This window comes from Leopardus geoffroyi, chromosome B4 (genome assembly GCF_018350155.1).
Source record: "Leopardus geoffroyi isolate Oge1 chromosome B4, O.geoffroyi_Oge1_pat1.0, whole genome shotgun sequence".
In the NCBI taxonomy this organism is placed as follows: domain Eukaryota; kingdom Metazoa; phylum Chordata; class Mammalia; order Carnivora; family Felidae; genus Leopardus; species Leopardus geoffroyi.
Genome location: NC_059341.1, coordinates 16380014 through 16394901, shown reverse-complemented (window position 1 = coordinate 16394901; position 14888 = coordinate 16380014). Strand labels below are relative to the sequence as shown.

The window sequence follows — 14888 nt, the reverse complement described above, 5'->3', positions numbered from 1 at the left end:
GAACCTGTACAATTTGTAAATATATATACATATGTATCCTGAAGCTTTATACTTAAAAATATTTGTTACTGATGAGAGTTATCAGATAAAAAAAAATTGGGGTACGATTCTTCTTTCAAATAGACATAACTTTTTTTTTTTTAAGTTTCTGACCACCAGAAGATCATTAAAACCGATCCCTTTGCTTTTATCTGAGAGAATGCTGACTCAATAATTTAATATGTAATCCTCATCAGAAATTCTGTGAGTCTATAAGCAGCAGCAAACAGACAATCGTGGTAGTGAGAAGTATTAGGATACGCTAGAGTCAGAAAATCAGCAAAGGACAGAATGACCCCAAGTTATCACAAATAAAATGCTAGATTTTGTTCAGCAAGGGAATCTAAGATTTTAAATACTGAGATTCAAAATGCTCTAGAACATAAGAAAACAAAATGTTGAATCTAGGAAAACTTCAGAAAAAATTACTGAAGTTTTATAATTTCAAATGAAGATCACAGTACAAAAGAATACATAAAAGTCAGATAGTTATGATTAAAAACTGGGGGGAGAAGATGTCATCATAAATAGTATAGAAAGTAATCTAGACACTTGACAAGAATATTTAATCGAAACATGATTCTCAAGTAAAAGATAACTGAACATAAAGGCCTCAGAAAATATTTAGGTAAGTTTCTTCTATATATTTTATTCTAAGGGGTACAGGCAGTTAAATGATTTTAAAAAAAAAAAAGGAAAAGAAAATGATGTAAGAATGAAAACTTTACGGTTTTGTTATTAAATATTTAAAAAGTAATGTAACAGAAAGCTATAATTACTAGTACAACTGGTAAGGAAAAAGATGAGAAAAAGAAAACAGTGATTTTAAAGTATTAAACAGATGAAAATTTGACCAGCAATACTAATGGACCTCATTTTAGAAAATAATATATAGTTTTTATAGTTGCATAGTTTATCACATAGGACACTAATTTGTCTTATATAAACTTAAAGCTTTGGACTAAAGATATCCTGAGATGAATTATACATGTGATATATACATGAAAACTGTACTAAAAATAATGTTACTGGCCTATTAAGCATTTTAAATACAAAAATTAAAAGGTATAGAAACAAAAGTTCCAGAAGTTATGAACACAATGATGGGAATCTCTTACATCCCTAATATGGTCCCTTGCTGAGTAGGAGAGGTACAGAGAGGGACGATTCTGGAGTTGGAAAGACTATAAAATCACAGTAAGTACACACTATACATGAGTCCTAGCAGGTTTGTGGCACTGATACATTATCACATCCAACTGGCTGTGGGGTTTGTCAGTTACTTATACTAGGCAGTAACTGGCTGAATTTTTCCATTTAGATGTCACTGTTTATGCATACACACTCAAATTTTATAAAGGCAATAAACTGAGAAGTAAAATTTGCTTCACAGAAATCAACATTATAGTCAATTCATTGTATAAATAATTCTCTTCCTTAAAAAGGGGGAGACTGGGGCGCCTGGGTGGCGCAGTCGGTTAAGCGTCCGACTTCAGCCAGGTCACGATCTCGCGGTCCGTGAGTTTGAGCCCCGCATCGGGCTCTGGGCTGATGGCTCAGAGCCTGGAGCCTGTTTCCGATTCTGTGCCTCCCTCTCTCTCTGCCCCTCCCCCGTTCATGCTCTGTCTCTCTCTGTCCCAAAAATAAATAAGCATTGAAAAAAAAAAATTAAAAAAAAAAAAAAAGGGGGGGAGACAGTCATATTTTAAAAAGACTTTTTGAAAGTATGATACATACGCTGGTTTCAGAACAAAATCATTTATTTGTGCTCCTAACTGGTCCTTTCCTATTTCTATCCTTGCCATGTCATCTGAATGATGGCAAATCCTGGGGTTCCTCTCCACTGGAATTTTTCCATCTGGTATTTTTATACCAAATAAACGTAGAGCACAAACTAACATAGTATCAGTTTTTAAGTATTCTTTGAAGCCTAGTAATGTAATAAGTAAGAAAAATGTATATACACTGCAATAAGGGCAGCTTTTTTTCATTTCACCATTCATTCACTTTTAGAGGGCAAAAAGTATACCAGAAACTATGTAAATGATGTTACAGCATGAAGGATCTCAAGATAAACTGGGAAAATGATACATGTGCCAGTTCGGTAAAGAGAAATTCATCAAAAGACAGAAAAATACAATGTGACTTGGGAAAAGGTCTATCAGTTAGAATATTCAAGTTGGAATGAAAAAGATTATAATCTGTTTGATAATGTTTAACAAGAAGCAATATATTAAAAATTTTAATGGAAAATGTGAATTCAAGTTTTAAAATTACTATTTGAGGGCAACATACTCTACACGCAGGAAAACACAAAAAATAAAACAAACAAATAAACTGAGGAAAACAAACCACTAGGATGACATACTGGAGGTGAAGATGATGCTGTAAACGTGAACCTCCAACATGAGTCACCATTGAGATTACTTGCCACAGATGGGATCATTTGTCAAAAAGGAAAGGAACAAGCTACCTGACTGCGATCTTAAAAAATACACATTAAATTTTCACTTATGGTGTGAAGCATGTTAGGTCAATTCATTTAATATAATCCTGAACTCAATTTTTCAGTTGTTTAAACTGTTAAATAACAGTATAGCACAGCTACGGAAATGATAAATATTTAAGATTAAAATGTCGGTGGAAAACGTATTTCATACAGATCAAAAGGAAAGCCTTTGCTCACAAATACTCCTGAATAGGAAGCCAAAATAATCCCATTAGAACTTTACGAGAGAAGAGCCCCAAAAGTCCAGTCTGAAAGAGAAGAATAAATATACAAACTATGAAGCAAAACCAGGAATATAGAAGACTTTGAAACATCTACTTATATCCATTTTAATGAACAATTAAAGGATACAATGTGTTAAAGACATATTTAAAAGACTACTAGTGGGAAAAGACAGATGAGTCAAATTTTGTTTATATCCTAAATAATTACAAGAGACTTTGAAAATGTAGTGTAATTCATGTTTTCTTTCCAGTTTAAAAATTTCTATCCATTGCCTCTATCTTTGGTGTCACTGCCACCAAGAAACACAGTATACAGCTCAGAAATCTAATTTCTATCTTCAACTAGGAAAAAGTAAACCAACATTATTCCTTTAAAAATAAGATATAAAGAATGTGATCCTACTTAATTTTGTCTCATGGTCCCACAATATCCTGAGATGTCATGCCGAAATGTCAAAGTGTAAAAGGGAACATCATCATTTGCTATAATTGCACCAAAAATTTAGCTCCTGTACGCTGGTGTGATGACAGCTAGTAGTACACAGAGGCTACAGAAAGACGTAAAATACGTATGTTTAGCTCACAAGTAGTCAAAGGAAGGTTCAGTTTAATGTGAAACTGGAACATGGACAGCATAATGCCTTCACGTAAATATGCTACAGCTTTGTTCTCTTGCAGTTTAAAGGGATAGTGTAATTATCTTAAATTTACACAAAACATTATGAAACATGGTAGTTGTTCATGATTAAAATAAAATAGCAATGTAAATTAATTTAACAGTGTTAAATATATTCACATGATCACCATTGTGATTCAAAATGGCCACTAATGAAGTCACACAGCAGTATATGTACATAACGTTTGCCACAACAGTGTTTTTAAGTTTGACTTTTTGCAGACCAGGTAATTTCATGAGACAAATAATCTTGTATCAATTCTTTCATATTATGAAAGGAATTAAATGTTGTAAGTAGCTTCATTCCTCTAGGGGGCAGGGGAAGGGAGAACCTCTAAAAAGTCAGTGCAAATTGAAGAGAGTTCTACCTTCTTGAATATTGGAACTTGTAGACCAAGATAGATTCCTATAAGCTGAGGATAAACAAACCTTAAGATATTAAAGATTCTCATAACATTGTCAGCGGCTTTTAGCAGGTATTTGCCACAAAGAGGAATCCCAAGTCCTATAGCAGAGCCTTCTGAGAATATGGTTGCTGTGGCTGAGGTGGCTGTTGACTGCCTCCGGGTTGAGGCAACGATGATGATGTTAAATTATAGTTTGGCACCTGGGACATATTAGTTCCTGCATTCTGGTATATAGTGACATCGGCAGTAGCAGCAGCAGCGGCAGGAGGAGGACTATATACTGAAGCCTGGTTGGGGTATGTATTTCCTTGAACAGAACTGACCATTGTGCTGTGGAGGGGGAAAAAACACTTGATTAGATCAATACTGACTTACACAGCCATGTAGATAGAGATAAACAGGAAAGCTATTCATTAAACTTTCATTCATTCATTCATTCATTCAATCAATCCATTCCATAAATATTTATTAAACACCTCTAAGAGCCAAACACTGTTATTTTAGGCACTGGGATATCATAAAGAAAGAAGGAAAAAGAGCTTGGAGCTCATCATGAAGCTTAAATTCTAGTAGGAGAAAAAAGGTAATAAATTTATAATATGTCAAGTGGTAATAATGGGTATGAAGAAAAATAAAGCAAAGTAGGAGGACCAAGGGTACCTGGGACAAGAGATTCCAGTCTAGAACAGTGGTAGGGGAAGGCAATGTTTAAAAAGACAGCCAAATTATGGAAAGAGCCTAAATGTCCATCAACTGATGAATGGATAAAGAAGCGGTTTATGTATACAATGGAATACTACTTGGCAATGAGAAAGAATGAAATCTGGCCATTTGTAGCAATGTGGATGGAACTGGAGAGTGTTATGCTAAGTGAAATAAGCCATACAGAGAAAGACAGATACCATATGTTTTCACTCATATGTGGATCCTGAGAAACTCAACAGGAGACCAGTGGGGAGCGGAAGGGGGAAAAAAAAAAAAAGTTACAGAGAGGGAAGGAGGCAAACCAAAAGAGACTCTTAAATACTGAAAACAAACTGAGGGTTGATGGGGGGTGGGGGGAGGGGAAAGTGGGTGATGGGCACTGAGGGGTGAGTGTTGGGATGAGCCCTGGGTGTTGTATAGAAACCAATTTGACAATAAGTTTCATATAAAAAATTAAAAAAAAAAAAACAAATAATAAATAAAAATAAAATAAATTTAAAAAAAATAAAAAGAGAGCTGAAAAAAGTGGGAGAGGGAGTCGTACTGATTATCTAGGAGGGGAAAAGTGTACCAGGCAAAGTGAAGAGCAAATACAGAAGCCTTAGAGAAGAGAAAAATGCCAGGCATGTTCAAGGAACAGAGAGGAGGCCATGATGGAGGCAGAGTGAGCAAAGGGGAGAACAGTATAACATTAAGTGGCAGAAGGAAGGGGGAGGACAGCCTTTGAATACATAGTGCCTTAGAGACCACAACAAGGATTCTGTCTGAGATGAAGACATGGACTGGTTGGTTTGGACAGAAGAGTGATGTAATTTGACTTAGGTTTTAACAGACTCACTTTGCGCCAATGATAGATACAAGGATACCTGAAAGGAGGCTGTCCATGTGAGAGATGACGGTCAGCTAGAGCCACGGTGGACATGGTCAAGAGGGGAGGAAAGGGCGGGTTTTGAAGGTAGTGCCATCAACATTTGCTAATGGGAAGTGGTCAAGAATGCCTGAGGTTTTAGAATGGAGTAGCTGGTAGAGTGGCCGTTCACTGAAAGGAAGACTACAGATGAGCATCACAGTAGATTTGGGGAGGGAGAATCAAAGTACAGTTGTAAACACATCAAGTGAGAGACCTAGAAGATTCACAAAAGGTAACAGACGGGTCTGGAGTCCAATGAGAGGTCAGACTAGAAATACATCAAACAGTTATTGGCATACACAGCGTGTTCAGAATCACAGGCCTGAATGAGATCCCCTAGGGAGTGACTACTGAGAAATAAATCATTCACTCAACACTTAAGTGAATACTTCTTATTTGAACCCTAGACCTAGAAACAAGAAAGATAAAGAGGCACTAGGCAAAGAAGACTGAGGAGTGGCAATAAGGTGGAAGGAAAACGAAGAGAGAATGGTCCTGGCCAAGTGGAGACAGTATTTCAAAAAGGACGGGACCACTGGATCTGACAATACAGAAATCACCAGTCCTTGACAAGAGTAGTTCCAGTGCAGTGGGGGAGATGAAAGCTTAATACCCTTGTTTCCCTTACTTCCCTGGAAATATAGTAGCATTGAAAGAAGCCTTCGATCTACCCTGACCACAGTTAGTATCGGTGCCATGCCACTGTCAGATTCAGCCTTCCCTCTCGCTGAAAATGATCAGTGTCAGTGCTCCCATCCAAGGCACCCTCCACTGTGCGTGGCTCCTAATCCACCAAAACATTCCTTCAAACTGTTTGCCGCCTCTGCTTCCTCTCTCCCCGTTCCCAACCTGCTATCTGAGTTTCAACTATGTGCAAGGCACTAGGTTAGCTATACAAAGAGAAATACTCAGGACTTTAATACTGAGATTTCTTCCCCCACCCTTTCTATGAAAAATGTAAAACAATCTATGCACTGGGCAATTGCCCAAAATTTTCAAAATGTTGCCTATTTCTAAACTTTTCAATCATTACACTGTTTACGTAAATTCAATGCTCTTGTACTTGGCACAAATTAAACCAATTCATTATGATCATAGATAATCCGCTTACTGCCACGTTCCACCAACTAATGTAACCACTCAAGTAATGATTAAAGGCATTAACCTTTATCATCTATGTGTTGTGTTGTGAGATATAAAGTACTGGAAGAAGTCAGATCTGATGTCATTACTTATATTAGGAAGGGTCACAATACCTGTACAATAAAATGTTGAGACTAAGTGGTAAGCTCTGGAGCCAAAATGCCTGGTTTTGTATCCTATCTAAGTGGGACCTTAGTCTTACCCACCATGCCTCAGTCTCCTCATCTATAAAAGAGGGGTTCTTCATAGGTTATTAGAGTAAATGAGTTAACACATGTAAAGCATAAAGTACAGTGCCTGGTACTTACTGAAACTCCCCATAAATGCCAGCTATTACTGTAATCATTCCTGCTTTGTATTATATCCTTTACCTCAATTTACAGTTCCACCATCCACCCAAGGGCAGATCCCAGCAACTCACCCAATACTTCCCTTTCATATCACTGCTCTGCCCTAGCTCCCTACCTTGTCACCCATATGCAATCATTTGTCAATCTCCTAAATAACTTTCCCCATCTCTTATCATTTTATCCTTTAGACAATCATTTTGTCTAATATATACAGTCACCCAGCTTCTTACCTAGCCCCTAAGAATTCATCTATATTATTGTCACTTGAAGCCCTTTAATGAGCTTTCCCAGACAGGACCCAACCTCCTTAACATATCTAGGACCATTCATTGTCCTTGTCAGGAACTCCAAGCCTATCTCTCCCCTGTCCCACCAGAGTTGAATCCTTTAGTAAAACTGTACTATTTGATAATGCTTAATATGTACCACATGTTTTTATAACTCCTTGGTTTACTCCTTCCATGGATACCAAGCCATTTCATACTACCAAAGTCTTTGCTCATGACAGAAAATCTTTCTTACTTTTTTCCTCCAGGCTAAGAATAACAAGCTTGAGCATATTTTCTTGTAAACATTCCCCGAACCACAAGGCTCCTAAAGCACCCTGCAAGTACCTCTATTTGTAATTTATGTGATCGTTACATAATCTGTTATGTGTTTGCCTCTAATAACCAGTAAGCACCTTGAGGCTAAGAAACTAAAATCAATGGTCACCTAACATTTGACCAGGGAGTCGAGAATGTTCAATAAAAAAAGGATAGCCTCCCTCATAAATGGTGTTGGGAGAGTTGGATAACCACATGCAGAAAAATGAAATGGCACCTCTGTCTTATACCATTCATAAAAATGAACTTGAAACAGATTAAAGATTTGTATTTAAGCCCTGAAACTCCTAGGGGTGCCTGTGTGGCTCAGTCAGCTAAGGAGCTGACTTTGGCTCAGGTCATGATCTCGTGGTCTGTGAGTCTGAGCCCCACATCGGGCTCTGTGCTGACAGCTCAGAGCAGGGAGCCTGCTTCTGATTCTCTATCTCCCTCTGTCTCTGCCCTTCCCCTGCTCGCACTCTGTCTCTCTCTCTGTCTCAAAAATAAAGAGACATTAAAAACCAGGGGCGCCTGGGTGGCGCAGTCGGTTAAGCATCCGACTTCAGCCAGGTCACGATCTCGCAGTCCGTGAGTTCGAGCCCCGCGTCGGGCTCTGGGCTGATGGTTCAGAGCCTGGAGCCTGTTTCCGATTCTGTGTCTCCCTCTCTCTCTGCCCCTCCCCCGTTCATGCTCTGTCTCTCTCTGTCCCAAAAATAAATAAACGTTGAAAACAAACAAACAAACAAACAAAAAAAGACTTGAAACTCCTAGAATAAAACAGAGAAAAAGCTCTTTGACACTGGTCTTGGCAGCAATTTCTTGGATGATAACAAAAGTGTAGGCAACAAAAATAAAAATCAACAAGTGGGACTACATCAAATTACAAAGTGCAGCAAAAAAAACAATCAACAAAATGAAAAGGCAACATATAGAATGGGAAAAAATGTTTTAAATCACTATCTAATAAGGGGTTAATACCCACAATATATAAAGAACTCCTATAACTCAACAGCATAAAAAAGAAGAAAGAAAAAACAAAAAACCCTAACAGCCCAATTAAAAAATGGGCAGAGGAACTGAATATACAGTTTCCAAAGAAAACATAAAATGATCAATACATACATGAAAAGTGCTCAATGTCACTAATCATCAGAGAAATGGTCATGAAAACTATAATGAGATACTGCCTCACACATGTTAAAAGGGCGATCATTAAAAAGAAGATAAGTATTAGCAAGAATGTGGAGAAAAGGGAATCCTTGTGCAGTGTTGTTGGGTATGTAAACTGGTGCAGCCACTCTGGAAAACAGTATGAAGGTTCCTCCCAAAATGAAAAATGGAACTACCATATGACCCAGCAATCTCATTTCTGGATATATATGTAAAGAAACTGAAGTCGGGACCTCATAGAGACATCTGCACTCCCACCTACCCTGCAGCATTACTCACAGTAGCCAAGGTATGGAAACAACCTAAGTGTCCATCAGTGGATGAATGGATACAGATATGGGGTTTATACACACGCATGTGCGTGCACGCACACACGCACACGTACACACAAATGGAATACTATTCAGGCCCAAGAAAGCAGGAAATTCAGCCATTTGTAACAACTTGGATGAGACCTGAAGACATTATGCTAAGTGAAATAAAACACAGAAAGACAAATACCATATTATTTCACTTATATGTAGAAATCAAAAGAGTCAATCTCAGAGGACAGGTGTGGTTACTAAGGCTTGGGAGTTGAGGAAAATGAGGGAATCCCGAATGAAGGGTATATACTTTCGGTTGTAAGATTGAACAAGCTGTCATCTAATGTACAACATGGTAGTTCTAGCTAATAATCCTGTGGTTTAGGAAAGTGCATCAGTACTACCTTACCCAAATACCAGTAAGATCGTCCTAGGATGACAGAGATCTGGACAAGTGATGGTCCACGAACCAAAAGTGTATGTAAAAGAATAAGAAACTGCCTTCTAGGTATGAACTGAGGGACACTTAAAAACCTGTACACCAAAAAAAAGAAGACAAAGTAATTGCTCATGGACCATGATTCGTAATTACAAAGCAGTACACCTCTATCAGGTATACTTCCAATCCCAATTCTTGCTCTTCCCAATTTTGTTATCCTACATTTACTTTGTCATCAATTTCCTCATTTAAACACATAACACCTCATTTAAACACATAACACAAGTTTTCTTAAAGTTTTTTTTTAATGTTTATTTATTTTTGAGAGAGAGAAAGAGAGAGAGAGCGCGAGCGACAGAGAGAGAGCGCATGAGCGGTGGAGGGGCAGAAAGACAGAGGGAGACACAGCATCAGAAGCTGGCTCGGGCTCCAAGCTGTCAGCGCACAGCCCAACGCAGGGCTTGAACTCACAAACTGCAAGATCAAGACCTGAGCTGAAGTCAGATGCTTAACCAACTGAGCCACCCAGGCACCCCACAAATTTTCTTACATATTTATAAATATATGGTATACATGGGTGTATATATGTGTATGTGCCTTTGTGAAGCCTTTGCAAGAAATTAAAAAATTTATCTCATTGGCCCTAACACAGCACCTGAAATTCCCATCAACACTAAATATTTATTTATCAAATATTTACCAAGTTCCTACCAGGTGTAAAACTCTGGGCTGCACAGTATGCATACAAAGGTGAAAGAGGGGCCTGGGTGGCTCAGTCAGTTAAGCGTCCTACTCTTGATTTTGGCTCAGGTCATGATTCCACAGTTCATGAGTTCAACACTTGCATTTGGGTTCTGTGCTGACAGTGCAGAGCCTACTTGGGATTCTCTGTCTCCCACTCTCTGCCCCTCCCCTGCCCACGATCTCCACCCGCTCCCTATTAAAACATTAAAAAAAAAAAAAAAAAAAAAAAAAAAGGTGAAAGAGACTTAGCTCCAGCTCTCCATATTCAATAGTTTAGTTTAGGGATATAGGCAAGTTTATAGTTTAGGGATATAGTTTAGGGATATAAGCAAGTTAAAAAGTGACAGTAAAACAGTACACCGTGTGCTGGGGTCCTGTGACAGCAACAGAAGAGGAACAGTGCTGGAAAGGAGGGAAGGCAAAACAGGTGGTCTAGTAAAGACAAAGTTCTAAGAACTAAAGAATAAACAGAATTAGCCAGGTTTTTAAAAAGGGCTAAATATTTTAAGGAAATGTTCTACAAAAAGCACCTACTGAAATGTGCATGTATCTCTTGAGAGATGATATTAACAGCCACAATGTATCAGCAGATGAGGCCCCAGACTACAGAGAGGCACCTGCACCAGGGATTTCCATGACCTGACTGCAGAAGCAGACACAGCAACAGACGACAAAAGTCAACAAGACACTGCAGCTCTAAAGCACAATGTAAGTTCAAGCACCTACCAACAGATTAGTTCATTTACAAGGACAATTTCTCCAGGCCCTGACCTAAGAACTGTTCCCAAGCAATCTCTAGTAACAAGGTTGCTAGAGCAGTATGTGACACAGTAACAGAGGACTAGCTGGAAAAGAGGCAGCACTTCTGGCTCCATAGTAAAATATCGAAGAAGTTCCTAGTTACCTTATGTACATTCTCAACAATACCTACCTACCTTGTATCTAGTTTTAAGAAAAAAGGATGTTACTCTTCCAAGAACAGCTGCTCACTACCAATTTGCTTATGTCCCCCCTAAGGGTATTCATATTCCTCCAATCTCAACTTTAAAAAAAAAAAAAAAAAAAAGTCTTAGAACAGAAAGAGCTACACATAACATTTTTTTCCTAACCTATATAACCCAGTAGTAAATTCCTTGTTTTTTAATGGCTATAATAGGCCTCCCCATTACCCTTTTTCTTATGGTCACTTCAGAATACTAGATGTGATCACAAAATGACATGTGAAGATCCCTAAGCATCCCCTATATGACTCTTGAGAATGAATAACACAGTAATGTTAGTAGAGCAGCATTCCTGGGAAACTTCCAACACTAATGGAAAGGTTTCTACAAATTGTGTCTGTGCCAACAAGAAACTTCAGCTGTGTGTCAGAAGAATATCGTGACTTCTAGAATGACACTGTTGAACTCTTACTGCCTATCTTTTATTCACTTTAAAAGAAAGACTTCAGTTTATGTTCCCATTGAAGCAGCAAAAACATATCATTATAAATCTCATCATATATAATCATTTAACTACGTGAATAGGCATTAGAATAAATAGCCAAAACATGGGCCTGTCTTTTCCATATTCAGCTACTTGATGCATAAACCATAGAGGCATATAGCTTCTTCTATCTCTCCTTTCAAATGGTTTATCTTGCCGTGGTATATACTAAATTCCAATGTAGGGCAAAAAGAAGGAAATATTTGTCTTAAGACACATTCCAGAACTATAAATTCTATAACAGTAATGATAAAAACATTTAGATTTCATATGAAATTTGTGGAAGATAATAAATTATAGTTATCGAATTTAAGTTTCATTAAAGTCCTTAGCAAGTATCATCACATACTCAAATAAAAACAAAACCAAATTATGGGCTGGGTTTAAGATGAAACCCATGAAATAACTGACTCTGAAAAAGACCAGAAAACTGGATAAAGCCTCTGCAACAAAGGACAAAAAAGGATACCACTGAGATAGGCAGGAGAGGCAGAGATACCGTCTGGACAAAGAACCCCATCCCAGGCGCTGTGATCTACAATTGAGAGAGATCTCAAATATACACACATTTTCCCTGGATAGTGAGGGGTCTGTGCTCAGGCACCCCAACCTTCAGATCCTGCATGAGAAGAGCTCCAAATATGCTGGGTTTTGGAAAAACAATGGTGACTTAATCAAGGAAAGCCACAGACTTCAGGGAACTTGCTCTTGGAAGAGCTAGAGATGGAGACTCACTCAAAACCCAACACTAAAACAACAGTTTGAAAAGCGCCTGGACTCTATGTAAACAAGAAATATTTACTAATCTTGAAGTGCCCACCAGAGAGGCAGGAAACTGTTGGGACTTTCTCCAGGGACAGAGAAACTGGTAGGAGCCATATCGCTGACCTCACCCTACCCTGAGAATGTCAGGGTTAGCAACTACCATTCTGGAGCTATCTAGCCTACTGCTAGCTAGAGCCACAGTGAAGAACTCTGCCCACACCCAGCACAGCCATGAGAAATGGTCAGGTGAGGGCAAGAGCCATGCCTGCCTCCACGTCGCAGCACATCTGTGAGTCACGGCCCAATCAGGTACCAGCCCTACCCACTCCCACACCACAGACTGGGCCCTGACACAGCAGACAAGCATGCACAATCCACACAGGGGACACCCTGTGAGCACCAAGCTCTGCTCAGAAGGGATTATGCTTCTTGTGCTCCACACAAGGCCACTCCTTCAAGACAGAGAGGTAGTTAATCTACCTAACACAAAGAAACAAACACGGAAAGTCAGGCAAAATGAAGAAACAGAGGAGTATGTTCCAATGAAAGAACAAGAAAAAACATCAGAAAAAGACATTAATGAAACTGTAACAAGCAACCTCATAGAGTTCAAAGTAATGATCATAAAGAAGCTCAGAAGCTGATCACACTTTGAAGAAAAATGGATGAACAGTTTTATCTTGAACAAAGAGAGAGAAAATATAAGAAAGTACCCAACAAAAGTTATGCAACTGAAAAATACAATAAGTGAACTGGAAGATATACAAGGCAGGTACAACAGCAGGCTGGATGAATCCAAAGTTTGATCAGCAAACTGGAATTCAAAGCAACAGCACTCATCCAGAAGGAACAGAAAAGAAAAAAAAGAAAAAATAAATAAAACAAATGAAGACCTTTAATAAAATATCAAGCAGAAAAGCATTCCCATTACAGGGTCCCAGAGGGAGAAGATAGAAAGAAAAGACCAAAAAACTTACTCTGAAGAAGTAATAGCTGAAAACTTCCCCTTATCTGGAGAATGAAATGAACATACAGGTCCAGGAAGCTCAGAGAGCTTCAAAAGACATGAACCCAAAAGATCTACACCAGGACACATTATAACTACAACAGTGAAAGTTAAAGAGAAAATCTTAAAAGCAGTAAGAGAAAAACAACTTATTAACATACAAGAAAAACCCCATAAGGCTATCAGAAGATTTTTCTGTAGAAACTGAAGGTCAGAAGACAGTATTTATAGTGCTAAAAGAAAAAACCTCCAACAAAGAATCATCAAGCAAGATCATCACTGAAAATTGAAGGAGAGATTAAGAGTGTTCCAGATAAACAAAAGCTAAAGGAGTTAATCACCACTAAACCTGGCTTTTCAAGAAATGCTAAAGGGATGACTTTAACATGCAAAGAAATGGCACCAGTTAATAATAAGAAAACATACAAAAGCAAAAATCTCATTGGGAAAGGTAAAAACATAGTAAAGGTAGATCACTCACTTATAAAGCAAGTATGAAGATTAAAAACCAAAAAGAGTAAAATTAATTAAAATGCAATAATTAGTTAAGGGATGCTAAAATAAAAGTGCAAAATGACACATCAAAAATATAAAAACTGCGGGTAGTGGGAAAAATGTAAAGTTTTGGAATGTGTTCAAATTTAAGTTACTATCAACTCAAAACGGACTGTTATATACATAGTAAGTTATATGTGAATGTCATGGTAACCACAAAGCAAAAACTTCTAATAAGTACACAAGAGAAAATGTAAAAAAAAATCTAAACATACAATGAAGAAAGCCATCAAACCACAAGAGAGTAGACAAAGAAAAGGAACAGAAAAGAGCTTTGAAAACAATTAACAAAATAGTAGTAAATATATATCTATCAATAATTACTTTAAATGTAAATGGACTAAACTCTCTAATGAAAAAAAAAGAAGAAATAAATGAATAGACTTAAAAAAATAACCCATCTATATGCAGCCTACAGAAGACTTACTTCAGAAGCAAGTCCAGAAACAGACTGAAAGTGAAGGGCTAAAGAAAGATATTCCATGCAAATGGAAACAAAAATAAAGCTGAAGTAGCTGTACTCACATTAGACAAAACAGACCTTAAAAGACTGTAATAACAGACAAAGAGCATTACACAATGATAAAAAGGTCCAATCCCAAAAAGACATAACGTTTAAAAATATATATGCAGGGGCGCCTGGGTGGCGCAGTCGGTTGGGCGTCCAACTTCAGCCAGGTCACTATCTCGCGGTCCGTGAGTTTGAGCCCCGCATCAGGCTCTGGGCTGATGGCTCAGAGCCTGGAGCCTGTTTCCGATTCTGTGTCTCCCTCTCTCTCTGCCCCTCCCCCGTTCATGCTCTGTCTCTCTCTGTCCCAAAAATGAATAAACGTTGAAAATAAATAAATAAATAAATAAATAAATAAATAAAT

At 38.0% G+C, this 14888-nt stretch overlaps 1 protein-coding gene across 2 annotated transcripts in view; it reads right to left on the bottom strand.

Moving 5' to 3' along the window:
- Positions 1 to 2861: 2861 nt before the first annotated feature.
- The window catches only part of STAM (signal transducing adaptor molecule), a 79929-nt gene continuing 67902 nt past the window's right edge, over positions 2862 to 14888 (bottom strand). For both annotated transcript variants that reach the window (XM_045466263.1, XM_045466262.1), the window contains exon 14: positions 2862 to 4185. In XM_045466263.1, coding sequence (XP_045322219.1) covers positions 3954 to 4185 — 232 coding nt within the window. In that variant the 3' untranslated portion in view covers positions 2862 to 3953. The remainder of the gene's footprint in view (positions 4186 to 14888) is intronic.